Source organism: Stegostoma tigrinum, chromosome 5 (genome assembly GCF_030684315.1).
Source record: "Stegostoma tigrinum isolate sSteTig4 chromosome 5, sSteTig4.hap1, whole genome shotgun sequence".
NCBI lineage: Eukaryota > Metazoa > Chordata > Chondrichthyes > Orectolobiformes > Stegostomatidae > Stegostoma > Stegostoma tigrinum.
In genome coordinates, this window is record NC_081358.1 from 61,859,129 (window position 1) to 61,876,761 (window position 17,633).

General features: G+C 43.0%; 1 protein-coding gene across 1 annotated transcript in view; it reads right to left on the reverse strand.

Annotated features, from left to right (window-relative positions):
• Window positions 1-17,633, reverse strand: part of dpys (dihydropyrimidinase) — an 80,968-nt gene that overhangs the window by 21,616 nt on the left and 41,719 nt on the right. The window contains exons 6-8 of the mRNA XM_048529702.2: window positions 5,538-5,679; window positions 2,293-2,435; window positions 155-362 (exon numbers count right to left, since the gene is read on the reverse strand). Coding sequence (XP_048385659.1) covers window positions 155-362; window positions 2,293-2,435; window positions 5,538-5,679 — 493 coding nt within the window. The remainder of the gene's footprint in view (window positions 1-154; window positions 363-2,292; window positions 2,436-5,537; window positions 5,680-17,633) is intronic.

A 17,633-nucleotide genomic window follows, 5' to 3' on the forward strand; every position in this document is an offset into this window, starting at 1 on the left:
TTGGCAAATGAGACTACATCAGTTTAGGATGGCTGGTCAGCATGGACAAGTTGGACTGAACGGTCTGTTTCCATGCTGTATAACACTATGTAGGTGTTAGTAGAGAAACAATATCTGAGAAATGACTCAGTTACAGGCTAGAGCAAACACTTACCTCATCACGCTGTTTGATTCTCTTGAAGACATAGTCTGCAAAGGGTTGTCGTGGAATATATTTCCCGTTCCCTGGCACAACATGCAAAATTCCATCTTCATACACTATTTTACCTCGTGAAATAGTAACCAAAGGGACCCCATGGCACACCATGCCTTCAAAAATGTTGAAGTCTACTAGCTGGTGATGTGTTTTAGCTGAAATAGTCCTGTTTGTAATGAAAAGATCAAATAAAAACAACAGTGGAGCTGAAAAATGCACCACTAATAAACAAAAATCAAACAAGTCTATAAGTTAGCAACAGACTAAACATTTAACTCACCAATTATTGCAGAAAAGGGAGGGTTTAATAATTAGTTCGAAGTTCTATATTATTGTGTCAGCTAATCAAAATGTAAACAAACTGTCTCCAACTATGGCTTTATATCCCATTCGTATGCTGATACTTCAAAGTTCCCATATGTCCAGCCTTGGCTCTTTGTTCTTCCTCAAACGAGCTGGCACTTAGTAATGTCCAAAAATATTGACCAACATCACCTGGACTGACCACTTTATCACTAGTTTTGATCTCTCCACCAGCTAACAACTGAGTAGTTAGATGACATCCAGTCTTGTAGAAGCCACAATATCCCCCTGGGTTAACCTTGATCCATTGTGTTCAGAACACATTTAAAACTCTTCTCTTATCATCAGTTTACCTTCTTGTTTCAGGGATTCAGACTAGCTGAGTTCTCTTTTGACATGGATGTCAAATTTGGAGCTCCAAATCTTTGCCTTTAAAAGGACAGCATATTTTTAATATGATAAAATCACACCTCAGCACCATCCCATCCTTTGCAGTACATATCCATGCCTTTATCCCCAGTCTCAAATTCTGGCCTGCCTCCTCATAACTACCGTTGAGCCAAAACTCTGGTCATGTCCTATTCTGTTCAAATATCTGTTCACTAATCTCTCCTATTCAACCTGATACATTTTGGCCTTGTCATTCCCTACCTCCTCCCAACAACCTCTCTCTGAGCTTTCCAATCTTCTACTTGTGCAACTCTGCCTACACTTACAAAGGTTGACAAAATGGATAGTTAGTTTAAAATAGAACGGGTGTATGAAAAGAAATTTGGATGTGTATCAAAATTAACAAACAGTACAAACTTAGAATTATGCTAAAAATATGTGTAATATGTAGATACATATTTTTTAAAAGTGTCAAATAATTTGATTAGCGATAATGGGAACTGCAGATGCTGGAGAATCCTAGATAACAATGTGTGGAGCTGGATGAATACAGCAGGCCAAGCAGCATCTTAGAAGCATGTACTTTTTAAAAAAACATGTTGGCTACTTGGGTTCATAACTAGAGAAAGGGAATAAAGCAGTGATCATGTTGGAACTTTAAAAATTACTGGCTCATTGTGTTGGCTAGTTCTGGGTATCACATTCCAGGATGATGCATGGACCTTTGAAAGGAGACAGAAGAAAACTAACGTTAAACTGCTGATTCTGTACATCTAAGTTTGTCAGGGGTGAGTTTCAGGAACGAAAGATTGAATACTCTCAATCTGTTCTTCTTGAAAGGGATATGGTTAAGTGGTGACTTACTTCATGATAATGAGGGGTTTTATGGATTAGATAAATAAGGTATGTTTCCTGGATCAGTGTCAATAGCCAGAGGTCACACATTTATAATCAAGATATTAAGAGAAGAAATTCTTTGACTCAACAGTATGCCAAATGACTTCTTTCTGTAATGTAATTTAGTATGTTTTTATACATACTTCCACAACTGCCAAATATTTTAAGCAAAAAGCATTTGTCAGTGAGTTGAGGCGTGTGAAGAGTTTGAAGCAGCAGAGCCCCATTCATAGGAAAATAAATTTTCCATGGGGCCTTTCAACAGATATTAGCCTTTTTTACGATCTTCAAGTAATTTAAGATTTAAGCATCCATGTTTAAAAAAAAGAGTCACAGTAAACATAATACTGGAACCAAAATCTGTACAGAATTGCTGTAGGCTGTCTCAATACTAAATCAAGAAGTTTGTACCTATTTTAGGCATAAATGCGTGTATTGGACACTGATTCCCATTTAAATATCTTTAGATAACAAAATTGGTGCTTTCCTTGAGTCAGACACTTTACCTGACAGCATGTGGGTCCCAGATTACAATATCAGCATCAGAGCCTTTGGCTACTATTCCTTTTTTAGGATATAAGTTAAAGACCTTTGCTGCATTAGTGCTGGTCACCGCTACAAATCTATTCTCATCCATTTTACCACAGTGCTGAAAGAGAAAAAGATTCAGACTGTTTGCAAGTTCTCCCAAGTCCTCCAAATAAAAACACAAATTAACAACTTGACTGCTTCAACATATCTGTAATGGAATATTATCACGGGCAATTATCTGGCAGCAATCAGTATGGTAGCAATAAGCTGTTGATTATGCACATCTAACAGTAAGGTTGCTCGTGGTTACTGATGGAGGTGACTTTCTCATTTGTGTCCACTCCCCAAGCTACTAATTTATGTGAGCATGGATGAAACAATCTGTCTTATTAATCGTTAAGTATATAGTGAAAAACATCTTCATTATCTGGAAACAGCTTATAAAATCTTGTTTTACAGTGCTTTGGAAGTACAATACACTCAAATGCAAGTGCACACTGAATCTCAAAAAAAACATTTTTTTAACGCTACTTCCATCAGTGATGCTGCTGAAATCACTCTGAATCACTGCAATGCAATGAAATGATTTGAATATTAATTTTCAAACAACATCAAATATTTCAAGTGAAAATAGTCTCTGTCGGTGCATTGATGGCTGTTTAACAGCTGTGTGAAAGATGGTAACTATATTTTGTACAACTACATGAAACAGGAACAGGAGTGGACCATTTGGCGCTGGAGCATACTCCACTGTTCAACAGGGTCACGACTGATCTGACATTTCCCACATCCACTTCCATTCAATTTAATGTGTAACCCTTGATTCTCCTACTGATCAAGAATCTATTTATCTATCCCAGCCTTAAATATACACGAGGGCTCTGCCCTTGTAGTTCTCTGTGGCAAGGAGTTCTAAAGACTGAAACATTTGAGCAGAAATTCGTCCTCACCTCAGTCTTAAATTGGCACCCTTTATTTTGAGACTATGCCCTTAGGTCCTAGAGTCTCCCATGAGGGGGGCCATCTTCTTGATAATTTACCCTGTCAAGTGACTTAAGTATCCTGTGTGCTTCAATGAGATCACCTCTCATTCTTCTGATCTGCAGTGATTAGAGTTTCAATGTGTTTAGCCTTTTTGTCAAAAGACAATCCTTCCACGGAATCAAAAGACATCCATCCATTCCATATCAGGTGTCACCCTGGTGAATATTGTTCAAACTGCCCCCAATGAAATAATATCTTTCCTTAGGTAAGAGGACTAAATTTACTCACTGTACTCATGTGATCTCACTAGCTCTTTGTACTGATGCAGTAAGGCCACTACTCTTCTACTCCAGCCCCTTGAACTAAGGGCCAACATTCCATTAGTCTTCCTGTTTATCTGCTGCATCTGTATGCTAGCTTTCTGTGTTCAATGCACAAGTACCCCAAGTTCCTTCATGTTGCAGTTTTCTGCAATTTTTTTCCATTTAAATAATGTTCTATCTTTTTGATCTCCCTTCCAAAATGAATAACTTCACATTTGCCCACATTATACTCCATTTGCCAACTTTTTGCTCACTTATGTGACCTATCAATATCTCTCCGTAAACTGTTTGTATCCCTCGCGCAAACTGTCTTTCCATTGTTTGTTGTATTGTCCGCAAACCTGGCTGGTATATACACTTCCTTCACCAAATCATTAAGATGTATTGGGAACAGCTGTGGCCCCAGCATTGATTCCTATGGAACCCCACTGGTCACTAACCTGAAAAAGAACCATTTATACCCACACGCTGTTTCGCACTCATTTGCCTATTGTCTCTACGTGTCCATATATCCCCAACACCATGGGTTCTTATCTTTTGGCCTTTGTGAGGTACCTTGTTGAATGTTCTGGCTACAGACAAGTTCAAGTTGGCTCTGTCCTCCAGTTCTCTCCGTAGGAATAATAGGCTGTTCATCCCCTTCTACCGTTCAGTGAGATCATGGTTGATTTGAGGCTTAACTCCACAAGCCTACCTTTAGCCCATATCCCTTAATAATACTGCCTAATAAAAACTTGTCTCTCTCAGCTTTAAAATTAACCGTTCTAGTATCCACTTCTGTTTGTGGATGACAATTCCAAACACCTACCAACCTGTTATGTTTAGAAGTGCTTCCTAACAATTGCTCCTGAACACTTTGGCCCTAATGATTAGACTATGCCCCCTAGATCACGGATCCCAAATCAGTGGAAACTGTCAGACAGGTGGATCTCATAGAATATAAGATCCCCGAATGGACCAGAATACCAGGCCCAATCAGGGAGCCCTGGCTGACAGAAATAAATAGGAACATTAGATGTCATGTTCATTCTGAGATCTGGCTCTTAGGGAGCTGGAAAAGTGTCAGGGACTCTCCTCATGTAAATAAAGGGTGACTTGGTGAGAGCATGCCCGCTTCTGTGCAGTTATTTCAGAAATAATTTATCTTTATCTTTCCTATCTTGTCTTGCTAATATCCTGAATGCTTCGATTAGATCATCCCCTTAACCTTCTAAACTTGAGAAGAAAAGAGCACAATGCAGGTTTACCAGAAGTATACCTGAACTTTGAGAAAAAAAAACCTAATTTATATAATTTCTCCTATAATGTATCCCTGAAGTCCAGGTACACTTCTTGGAAAGAGCATAATGCAGGTTTACAAGGCCAAGAGTTCCATGAAGCCACTAGAAAATATCTTCTCCTGCAACATTACTCGTGTATATACATATATAGGATGATTTCAATCCTGCACTTACTGGACGTATAAGTTGACAAGAGAGGATTTTTTTCCTTTAATAGGAATGGGATGGAAAATAGTCAAATTGGTAGATTTAAGAGTTATCAGACAGAACACTGGGCACAGACACAAAACATTTTTCCCCAACTTAGAAACTGAATATGGAATTCACAATTAAACTGCCTCCTGTGCGCACTTAGGTCACAACACAGGGTTTAACAGGGATGGGCAGCTCATTGTTTTCAGCATCATCCAACATGCAACTTGTGTAAGTATGTACATAATCTGACAGTTTTACCATTTCATTAACAACTCTAAAACTGGTTGATCTGAATCCTGGCCTCAATATTTTAACATCAAAAGGTGCCTGGTCTTGGTGCTCTTGCTGATTCCTTCTCCTGCCAATGGGATCAAAGCTCCTAAAATCTACAACTGTTACATAAAATTGTTTGACTCACAATGTTTGAATGATACGTACCACTCCTTTCTCCCAAAGGACGGACATTCTGTCCTCCACACCATTCACCCCATTTGGGATCTTCGTAAAATCATCTTTTCCAAAAGCTTTTTGACAGCCATTAAATGTGCAGTTGTCCGTTCCTGTCAAAGTTAGGTCACCACTAGGTGGAAAGTAAAATGAAGTGACAATACAATCAAAGAAAACTATGCATTACAGTGTGCTAGCCTGCTGCTTTACTGATGAATTAACAATGAATCATGGTCTACTAAACAGATCCATTCTTTGTTCAAGCTGGAAAAATTGGGAAGACTTTGGTGGAAGTGGGGAGGGGCTGCATGACAGATATTGACATCATTCAAAAAGTAATGTCCATGAGTGGGTGACTGGACAGAAACCTACGGGTACAGCTGTCCCATCAGCTTTCATCTGATGAAAGTCATCAGCACAAGCCATATCTCTCAATTCTAGTTGTGAATAAGATAGCCCATAGAGCTGTAGAAGCAGCCCAGATCTTAGAAAGTCAGAAAACTGTGCATCAGATCCTCTCAGAAACCCATATGCACTGGCCCTTCAGAATAACAATTCAAATCACAGAACTCCTACAGATGCACCCTCCAATGGCCTGACTGTCTGGAAACTTTTAAAAAAGAGATAACCAACTCCGAGTTAGAGTTAGAGATATCGGAAAGTTTAGAGTGACCTACCTGAATAGTTACCAGGATAAGTATATATTTTTTAAATTCCCTCATGGACCATCGATTACTGCCCATCCCTGATTGCCCTGGAGAGGATGATGATGGGCTGCCGCCTTGAACTGGTTTAGTCCCTGTGATGTAGATTGACCCAATGACACTGAACAAAATTCTCTTAACTTCTGGTAACAGTAAAACTAACACCAGATTTATCACTGGCTCCCACTCCTGAATCACTCATACTGACCAACACTCCTTCCCAAGTGCAGATTTGACACCAACCCCACTTCCCAAACAACAACAGACAACCAACTAGCACCCCTCACCCTTATCAATGGACATTCTCATACACTCTCATTTACAACCCTGTGAATGGATACCCAAATGACAAGCCAACCCAATCAAACAACCAACAGCTATCCTCCCCTCTTTCCTAAGGGCATTCAACACACACTACCACATAAACCCACAACAGACACCTGCCTGAGCCCACCCCTCGATGGGACACTTGGCCCCTCAACCTCCGACAAATACCCGAAACTGCCCCCATCAGCAGTTGACATCTGGATGACATGCACGCGGATATATGACAGACTGCACCCTGAACTTCCGACACAGCCTCCATGTACACCCTACTCCAATATTTACTTATCTGTCGCTATACTCCTTCATTGTCTCTTCTTTTTTCCCTTTATATTCTCTCAGTACTGTCAAACTGGCTTTAAAAGGGGGTACATGGCAGCTTTGGTTGTAAAATGTGGTAATTATCTCAGTACTGCCATTGTGATTTGCTGTACCACCTCTGCCACAAAGACTGCTGCCTCAGATGTTCGGCCAGAAAGCTTCTAAAAAAACTAAGTGAGCAAATTTTTGTCCAATTTAGGTCAGGAAATAGGGAGGCCAATCCAGATCAGGTGATTCAGATAAAAGTGTTTGTTATATATGGAGGTAAACACATTGACCCAAAATCTCCAGTCAGCCTTCTGGACCCTTCTGTGATGCTCACTGCTGTCTGCAACTGAAACCACAATCTTACCTTTTAACAACATTGCATCTGGTGGGCATCCGCACCCAGGTGGCAACTTTTCATCTTCAGAACTAGCAGCGATACCTTTACATTGAGCCTCCTTATTGGTGGTGCGCCCTGACGATGTATTTTTTTCCGCCAGGTGTGTAACCTCAACAATGACATGCAGCTCCTGTTTATCGACCGTGACAGCATGGGGGTCACCCTCAGGGCACTGCCCATCTTTTACCGTGACATGATCACTGTCTGGAAAATGGTTGACTCACGTCTGGCAAGAGTGGCTGCCACTGTCAGAGAGCTGCTGCTCAGGAATCCACACTTCTGTAGTCAGCGCTTTGACTGGGTGTCAAAGGGGAGAGCCGTGGCTGCTGGGGTGACCAGTGTTGGTGATGTACTGGGTAGTGGGGACTTGAGCTGGGTGCTACCGCTGGAATTGGCACGCAGGGCCATGGCAGACATCCGGTTTGCAGCTACTATCATTCAATGCCTCAAAATGGAGGTGCTCTGACCTGACATTGCGCAAAGGTTAGATAATGTTCAGGTGTGCAGTGGGATTCCATCTCTATATGTACCCCTGCTCAGACAGAATTTCACACTGGCCCCAGGCCAGTGTGCCTCCTGCACCTCCTCCCCCAGCCTGTGCCCCGCAATCTCAGCCACTTCTGAAATTTCACCTTTGTATCTTTTAAAAATGTAATATGGCGAGTTCTGTACAAACTGCTGCTGCACACAATCCACCTTTTCTCCTTCATCTACTGCCTGGATACGCCATGGCATGCCCGATCACCACCACGTGGTGTGGATCACCAGTGGAGGGCAATCCAAGCAGGAGTCCTCCCTCTTTCCCCCAGGGATCTGGGGTGGAGAGAGTTGCAGCCAGCAATCCCAAATAACCGTAGATTGCGGTGGTTCATGGACACTCCAACTGTCTGTTTTGCGGTGCTGTGGAGTCTGTGGGCCACACATATATTGGTTGTGGGCATTTGCACTCCCTTTTCAGTCACCTCAAAGGCCTCCTTTTGTGTTTTGGTCGCACTTCAGCCCCATGTTCCTGATCTCTGGGCACCCGATAAGGAGGGGGTGTGGGCAGGTCAGAGGAACTCCTCATCTGTCTGCTCCCACGCACGCACGCACGCACGTGCACACACACACACACACACGCACAAACATCGCAAACATTAAGATTGATAAGTCCCCAGGGCCAGACCAGATTTATCCTAGGTTGCTCCGGGAAGCGAGAAAGGAGGTTGCTAAGAAGCTGGCGAAGATCTTTGCTTCCTCACTCTCCATGAGAGTCGTATCGGAAGATTGGAGGCAGGCAAATGTTGTTCCTCTTTTCAAGAAAGGGAATAGGGAAATCCCTGGAAATTACAGACCAGTCAGTCTTACGTCTGTGGTCAGCAAGTTTTGGAAAAGCATAGCGTGATTAAAGGGAGTCAGCATGGCTTTGTGAGGGGCAGGTCATGCCTTACAAATTTTATTGAGTTCTTTGAGGAAGTCACGAGACAGGTTGACGAGGGTCGAGCAGTGGATGTGGTGTACATGGACTTCAGCAAGGCATTTGATAAGGTTCCCCACAGCAGGCTCATTCATAAAGTCAGGAGGTATGGGATACAGGGTGATTTGGCCCCTGGATTCAGAATTGGTTGGCTGACAGGAGGCAGAGAGTGGTTGTAGATGGTAAGTACTCTGCCTGGAGGTCAGTGCTGAGTGGTGTCCCACAGGGCTTTGTTCTTGGGCCTCTGCTCTTTGTAGTTTTTATAAATGACTTGGATGAGGAGGTCGAGGGGTGGGTTAGTATGTTTGCTGATCACACAAAGGTTGGAGGTGCCGTTGATAGTATCGAGGGCTATTGCAGGCTTCAGCGAGGCATTGACAGAGTGCAGAGCTGGGCTGAGAAATGGCAGATGGAGTTCAACCCGGATAAATGCAAAGTGATGCATTTTGGAAGGTCGAACTTAAATGCTGAATATAGGATTAAAGGCAGGATTCTCGGCAGTGTGGAGGAACACTGGGATCCTGGTGTTCAAGAGCATAGCTCTCTCAAAGTTGCCACCCAGGTGGATAAGGTTGTTAGGAAAGCATATGGTGTTTTGGCTTTCATTAACAGGGGGATCGAGCTTAAGAGCCGTGAGGTTATGCTGCAGCTCTACAAAACCCTGGTGAGACCACACTTGGAATATTGTGTCCAGTTCTGGTCGCCCTATTATAGGAAAGATGTGGAGGCTTTGGAGAGGGTGCAAAGGAGGTTTACCAGGATGCTGCCTGGGCTGGAGGGCTTGTCTTACGAGGAGAGTTGGACTGAGCTTGGACTTTTCTCTCCGGAGAGAAGGAGGAAGAGAGGTGACCTGATCAAGTTGTACAAAGTAATGAGAGGCATGGATAGAGTCGATAGCCAGAGACTTTTCCCCAGGGCAGGATTGACTGCCACGCGGGGTCATAGTTTTAAGGTGTTAGGAGGAACGTATTGAGGAGACATCAGATGGAGGTTCTTCACCCAGAGTTGTGAGCGCATGGAATAGTTTACCAGTGGTAGTCGTGGAAGCGGAGTCATTAGTGACATTTAAGCGACTGCTGGACATGCACATGGACAGTAGTGAATTGAGAGGAATGTAGGTTAGGTTATTTTACTTTTGGATTAGGATTATTCCACAGCACAACATCGTGGGCTGAAGGGCCTGTACTGTGCTGTACTTTTCTATGTTCTATGTTCTATGGTGGGGATTGTTATGGCCGACTGCCTGCCCCTCTTCCGTAGCTACATCTGCACCCAGGTGTGTCTGGAGAAGGAACACGCAGTGTACGCTGGTATTCTTTGATGCCTCATGGGAGAGTTGGGTACCGTGGGGTACGGTGTGATTTTTTTTCCCCTCACAGCCTCTATTTTGATTTGATCCCTATCCATGCCTTCATTTTTTGTTTCACACAGTTTTTGCCCGTATAGAGGCTCTGCTGGATCTTGATGCTTTTGGTCACATGGGTGATTTTTCCTAGTGGTGGTATGTTAATAAAATTATTTGCACAAAAACAGAAATAGAACTTGTGTATTGCATTTATAACTTTTAATGGGTCAGTGAAGTGGGAGGTGGATTGGATCGTGTGGCAAGTGGCGCTCAATCGTTCAGCAGGTTTACTTTCAAAAACATTGAGACCTTCGCAGTGTAGTTTCTATTGTTCATCACTTACAGACTAGATCCTTTCCTATTGAAAGGCAGAATAGTAATCTTAGAGTAGACTTTTAGGAAATTCAGTGCATTTAAGTCAAGTTTAACAATGGCAAAGTTAGTTTTGAAGCTTTCTACAAAGACAAACTGCATCTCAGCCAAGAATTTCCAACATCTGATTGACATATTTTGTCAGTCTTCCTCTGGGTTTAACAGCAATGTACAACTGCCCAGGACACCACAACTTTGCCTACCATTTCCAGCAAAAGACCTATTTAAAAAGGTGAGAGGTGGCAGAGCTCAAAGATGAAGAAGGATCTTGGTGTCCACATGCATATATCACAAATGGTTAATATACAAGTGCAACAAATAATTAAGAAATCAAATAGAATGTTATTGATTATTGCAAGATAACAAAATACAAAAACAATTTAGAGAACATTTACAGACTAATACCTGAAATTTGCACCTGGGACATGAGGTGCTGGAGGTTGTCTTGTGGGGAAAGTTAGGACAGGCAAGGCTTATTTCTGTTGGAGTTTAGAGGAGTAAGAGGTAACTTATTTGACAATACAAAATTTGGGGGTTCTTGAAGGCTGGATGTCAAAAGGATATTTCTTCTTATGTATATAATAAAAAATAAGGGCTTGCCAATTTAAGACAGAGATGAGGAGAATTCTTTACCCACGTGATTGAGTGTCTTTGGATCTCTCCTCAAAAGACAGGTTGAGTAAAATCTTTGAATATTTTCTAAGGCAGACGCAGATAAATTCTTGATAAGCAAGGGGTGAAAGGTTATTAGGGTATACAAGAATGTGAAGTAAACAGATCAGCCATGATTTTATTAAATGAAGTGAACTCAAGGGGCTGAATGGCCTGCTCCTGCTCCTTACCCGTATGCATGCAGGAAAAATAGCCCAGATCTTTCATATATCAATTAAGTACTACTTATGTACTTGTGACTCATTGCAATGTGAAATAGAAGGAAACACTTCAGAAATACTACACTGAACGTATAAGGGGTGCCTATGACAAAGCCTAAAAGCAGACTTTCCTCCAGTTTGAACAGCCCAATCAACAAAACTAAATTAGAGATCACAGGGGTCAGGCAGCATCCATGAACAGAAAGCAAGCTAATGTTTTGAGTCTCGATGACTCTTTAACATAGCTGAAGTGAAGCTCTGATGAAGAATCATCTAGACTTAAAACATTAGCTTGCTTTCTCTCCATGGATGCTGCCTGACCTGCAGTGATCTCCAGCAGATTTTCTGTTTTCAGTTCTGATTGCAGCATCTGCAGTAATTTGCTCCTAAACTAGAGTTTTAAGAACTAGTTTGAGAATGCAAGTATCAAGCCTGGGTAAAGGGGAACAACTGAACATAGTATATTTGTATTTTCAAAAAGGGATTTATGAAAGTGCTATGTTTGTTGAGCCCCATGGGGCTTGTGGAGTTGAGATATAACATTAATACAGATGGAGGATTGGTTAAAAAGTGGCAAACAGAATAGAAGTAAGCAAGTCATCCTCAAGCTGGCAGATTGTCATTACTGGGGTGCACAAACACCAGAGGTGGACCTCAGCAATTTTTTGATGTACACTATGAAGGGATGAAATGTAACGTATCTAAGTTTGTTGATACAAAACTAGCTGAGAAATTCCTCGGCGAGGAGGAAATAAAGGGCTGAGATAAATTTAATCCTCCAAACCAATGCAGGTTCAGAGTCTGAACCTTTGCTTGGGCCAGGGGCCTGTCGGGAAGCTTATGAGTCAGAGATTTTTAAAACTTTAAAAGCTTACCTCGAGCATCGGAGCCTTCCATTTCTGATTGCAGCAGCATCACCTCGGAGCAGAGGTTTCTGGGAATGGAGGGGCTTTTTTTCATCCCTCAGCTATCTAAGTGATCATGGTCTAAACCCGAGACAAATCAGGGAAGCTTCTTTTTTTTTTACTTTCTGCTTAGGGGATTAGCAGGGATGGCAGTGCAAGCAGAGGAATGTTCCTCCTGCAAGAAGTATGAGGTGAGGGACGCCATTAGTGTCCCATCCAAATACATCTGCAGGAAGTGCACCCAACTCTTGCTCCTCCAAGACCGCGTTAGGGAACTGGAGCTGGAGCTGGATGAACTTCGGATCATTCGGGAGGCAGAATCAGTGACAGACAAGAGTTACAGGGAAGTAATTACTCCTAAGCGTGAAGAAAGCTGGGTAACTGTTAGAAGTTGGGGGGGGGGGGGGAAGCAATCACTGCAGGGATCCCCTGTGGTCGTTCCCTGAAAAACAAGTATACTATTTTGGATACTGCTGTGGGGGGGGACTTCCCAGGAGCATGCACTAGGACGCAGGTCTCTGGCACAGAGTCTGTCCCTCTTGCACTGAAGGGAAGGGGATATAGGAAGAGAGTGATAGTCACTGGGGACTCAATAGTTACAGGAACTGATAGAAGGTTTGCCGGAGACGAAAGAGACTCACGGTTGGTGTGTTGCCTCCCAAGTGCCAGGGTCCGTGATGTCTCGGATCGTGTCTTTGGGGTCCTGAAGGGGGAGGGTGACCAGCCCCAAGTTGTGGTCCACATAGGCACCCATGACAAAGGTAGAAAGAGGGATAGGGATGTCAGGCAGGATTTCAGGGAGCTAGGGTGGAAGCTGAGAGCTAGAACAAACAGAGTGGTTATCTCTGGTTTGTCACCCGTGCCATGTGATAGCGAGGCAAAGAACGGGGAGAGATTTCAGCTGAATACATGGCTGCAGGGATGGTGCAGGAGGAAGGGCTTCAGGTACATGGACAATTGGGGCTCATTCTGGGGAAGGTGGGACCTCTACAAACAGGACGGTCTCCACTTGAACCAGAGGGGCACTAATATCCTGGGTGGGAAATTTACTAGTGCTATTTGCGTGGATTTAAACTAGCTCAGAAGGGGGATGGGAAACTGAGGTGTAGTTCTGGTACACAGGAGGATGAGCGTAGGGAGGACATGGACAGGACCTCACTGTCATAGGAGTGTGCTGGCAGACAGCAAGCTGGATTGAAGTGTGTCTACTTTAACGCCAGGAGTATGTTGAATAAGGTAGGTGAACTTGCAGCATGGATAGGTACTTGGGACTTGGACGTTGTGGCCATTTCGGAGACATGGATAGAGCAGGGTCAGGAATGGATGTTGCAGGTTCCAGGGTTTCGATCTTTCATTAAGGTCAGGGAAGGTGGTAAAAGAGGGGGAGGTGTGGCTTTGTTAGTCAGGGACAGTATTACTGAAATAACTTTTGATGAGGACTCGTCTACTGAGGTGACATGAGCTGAGGTCAGAAACAGGAGTGGAGAGGTAACACTGCTGTGAATTTTTTTATAGGCCCCTGCAAAGTTCCAAGGATGTGGAGGAGAGGATCGGCAAAATTATTCTGGGTAGGAGTGAAAGGAACGGGGTTGTCATTATGGGAGACTTTAACTTCCCTAACATTGAATGGAAATGCTATAACTCTAGTTCGTCGGATGGATCAGTTTTTGTCCAATGTGTGCAGGAGGGTTTCCTGACTCAGTATGTCGAAGGGCCGACAAGAGGGGAGGCCACACTGGATCTGGTACTTGGTAATGAACCAGGCCAGATGTTTGATTTAGTGGTAGGTGAGCACTTTGGAGAGAGTCACCATAATTCGGTTATGTTTACTTTAGCAATGGAAAGGGATAGGAACATGCCAAAGGGCAAGAATTATAGATGGGGGAAGGGCAATTATAATGCGATTAAGCAAGACTTAGGAGGCATAGAATGGGGTAGTAAAATGCAGGCGATGGGGACAATCGAAATGTGGAGCTGGTTTAAGGAACAGATTGTGCGTCCTTGATACGTATGTCCCTGTCAGGCAGGGAGGAAGCGATAAGGTCAGGGAACCATGGTTTACTAAAGAAATTATATCTCTTGTTAAGCGGAAGAGGGAGGCTTATGTGACGATGAGACAAGGTGGTTCAGATGAGGTGATGGAGAGTTACAGATTAGCTAGGAAGGATTTAAAGAGAGAGTTAAGAGGAGCAAAGAGGGGACATGAGCAGACATTGGCAGGTAGAATAAAGGAGAACCCTAAGCTTTCTATAGGTATGTGAGGAATAAAACGATGACCAGGGTAGGAATAGGGCCAGTCAAAGACAGAAATGGGAAGTTGTGTGTGGACCCTGTGGAGATTGGAGAGGTGCTAAATGATTATTTTTCATCTGTTTTCACTGAGGAACAGGAGAATATTGTAGAGGAGATGACTGAGTTACAGGCTACTAGAATTGAAAGGATTAAGGTTAGTAAGGAGGAGGTGTTATCAATTCTAGGAGGTATGAAGGTAGATAAATCCCCTGGGCCAGATGCAAGTTTTCTGAGGATTGTCTGGGAAGCTAGGGAGGAGGTGGCGGAGCCTTTGGCGTTGATCTTTCAGTCCTCATTGTCTACAGGTTTAGTACCAGGGGACTGGAAGATTGTAAATGTTGTGCCCTTGTTCAAGAAGGGCAGTAGGGATAACCCAGGTAATTATAGACCTGTGAGCCTTACGTCTGTTGTAGGAAAAGTTTTGGAAAGGATTATAAGAGGTAGGATTTATAGTCAACTAGCAAGCAACAATTTGATTGGAGATAGTCAGCATGGATTTGTCAAGGACAGGTCATATCACACAAACCCTATTGAGTTTTTTGAGAAGGTGACAAAGCATGTGGATGAGGGAAGGGCAGTTGACGTGGTGTACATGGACTTCAGTAAAGCCTTTGATAAGTTCCACATGGGAGGCTATTGGAGAAAATACTGAGGCACGGGATTGAGGGAGATTTAGCAGTTTGGATTAGAAACCGGCTTTCTGTAAGAAGGCAACGAGTGGTGGTTGATGGCAAATATTCAGCCTGGAGTCAGGTCACTAGTGGTGTGTCTCAAGGATCTGTTTTGGGACCACTGCTGTTTGTCATTTTTATAAATGACTTGGATGCAGGTGTAGGTGGATGGGTTAGTAAGTTTGCAGATGACACTAAAGTCGGTGGAGTGGTGGACAGTGTGGAAGAATGTTGCAGGTTGCAGGGAGACTTGGATAAACTGCAGAATTGGGCTGAAAGGTGGCAAATGGAGTTTAATGCAGATAAATGTGAAGTGATTCACTTTGGGTGGAATAATAGGAAGGCAGAATACTGGGTCTATGGAAAGATTCTTGGTAGTGTAGATGCGCAGAGGGATCTTGGTGTCCATGTATATAGATCCCTGAAAGTTGCCACCCAGATTGATAGTGCTGTTAAGAAGGCTTGCGGTGTGTTAGGTTTTATTGGTAGAGGGATTGAGTTCTGGAGCCGTGATGTCATGCTGCAACTGTACAAGGCGCTAGTGTGGCCTCATTTGGAATATTGCGTGCAGTTCTGGTCGCCCCATTACAGGAAGGATGTGGAAGCATTGGAAAAGGTGCAGAGGAGATTTACCAGTATGTTGCCTGGTCTGGAGTGCAGGCCTTATGAAGGAAGGCTGAGGAACTTGGGTCAGTTCTCATTGGAGAGAAGGAGGCTAAGAGCGGATTTAATAGAGACGTACAAGATGATCAGAGAATTAGTTAGGGTGGACAGTGAGTCTTTGTCCGAGGATGATGACTTCAGCTTGTACAAGGGGGCATAGCTACAAATTGAGGGGTGATAGATTTAAGACAGATGTCAGAGGAAAGTTCTTTACTCAGAGAATAGTAAGGGCGTGGAACGCCCTGCCTGCCAATGTTGTTAACTCCGCCACATTAGGGGCATTTAAACAGTCCTTGGATAGGCATATGGATAATGATGGGATAGTGTAGGGGGAGGGGCGCGCAACATCGAGGGCCGAAGGGCCTGTTCTGCATTGTATTGTTCTATGTTTTATGTTCTATGTTCTGACATGCCGGCAAATACATATCACTAAACGACTTATTGTACAGTTGAACTGGTCCTGCCTCCCACCTATTTTGGTGGAGACACATACTGGTATTGCATCATCGAGTATATTCACAGCTGAAATAATACATTATTAAACTCTAAATGAACCAAAAGATCTTGGGTGCAGAGGAGAAATGAAGTTGAGACCAAAAATTGGTCGTGATCTCAATGTCTAAAGAGCCACAAGGTGTCTTCCTTTAGCTGCCAGATTTATAATCACTCACACAACTCTGCTTCACTGCTCAAGTGAAAAACTGGCAAAATAAATAGTGCACAACCTCAAAACTATTTAAATTATAGGCAAGAAAACAGGTCAAATGTCCACACTTTACTCCTCATTCCGCAACTGATCTTTGATAAAACAGAATTGAGCATATCTGAGCCAGTAGTTTTAACTGGGAGGAGGGGAAGGATCGTTGGTGGTGGTGGTTGGATGCTTCCCCAATAAAACAAAAGGCAAAAGACAACTGCTTTGGGCAGAAATGTTTTTCTTGAAGTGAGGTAGTTGTAATCAGAAAGTTACAAAGAAGAAACAGAGTTGAGAATGGGAACCATGGCAAGTTTTGTTGCTTTTGCAGTGCAAAGCCAAGAGAGAATGATGGATTCTGCTTCAATAATTTCTGAAGAAGACCCCAATTTTATTGGATACTTCAGAGGAAAGAAGGAAATCATCAGGCCCAATGAACCTACTCGATTCGGGCAAGGTTTAACCAGGCAAATAAGCTCATTTCTTAACATGTAGAGTATCAAGAGGACAGGTAGGCCATTTGGCCATTCAAGCTGCTCTGCCATTCAGGAAGATCATGGCAAATCAGATTATGGTCACACTGCAGCCTTCCTCCAATGACCATTACCTTCCTGGTTAGTCATAGTGTTCCAAAAATAAACATCCCCAAAAAAGATTCTCATCAGAAAATTCGGGCCTTCGATTTACAATGGAGCTAAACTGTGTCCCCTCGGTCCAGTCTCTCCAACAACAGAGACTAATTATGTAATTTCCTAGCAAAGGCAAATGCTCAAGAGTAAATCCATGAAATCACATCCTGCGGTGCAGTCAAAACCTGAATGACCTTATTCTCTCAACTTAGTACAGTATAGCTTGAAAATGAATGAGTTCCCACAATGGGACAAATCCAATCAATTCACTGTTCAAATTTTCAATCAATTGTATTTCCAACAACCTTTCCAAGAATGTAGTGGATGACCATTTAAATTTAATAGTGTGCAAGGGTATGTTGAAAAAGCAGGAGGTTGGCACAGACTGAATGGTTAATAGTCTCCTTCTGTACCATAACAATTCTGTGAATTTCGGTACCATTTGCTGGTATTA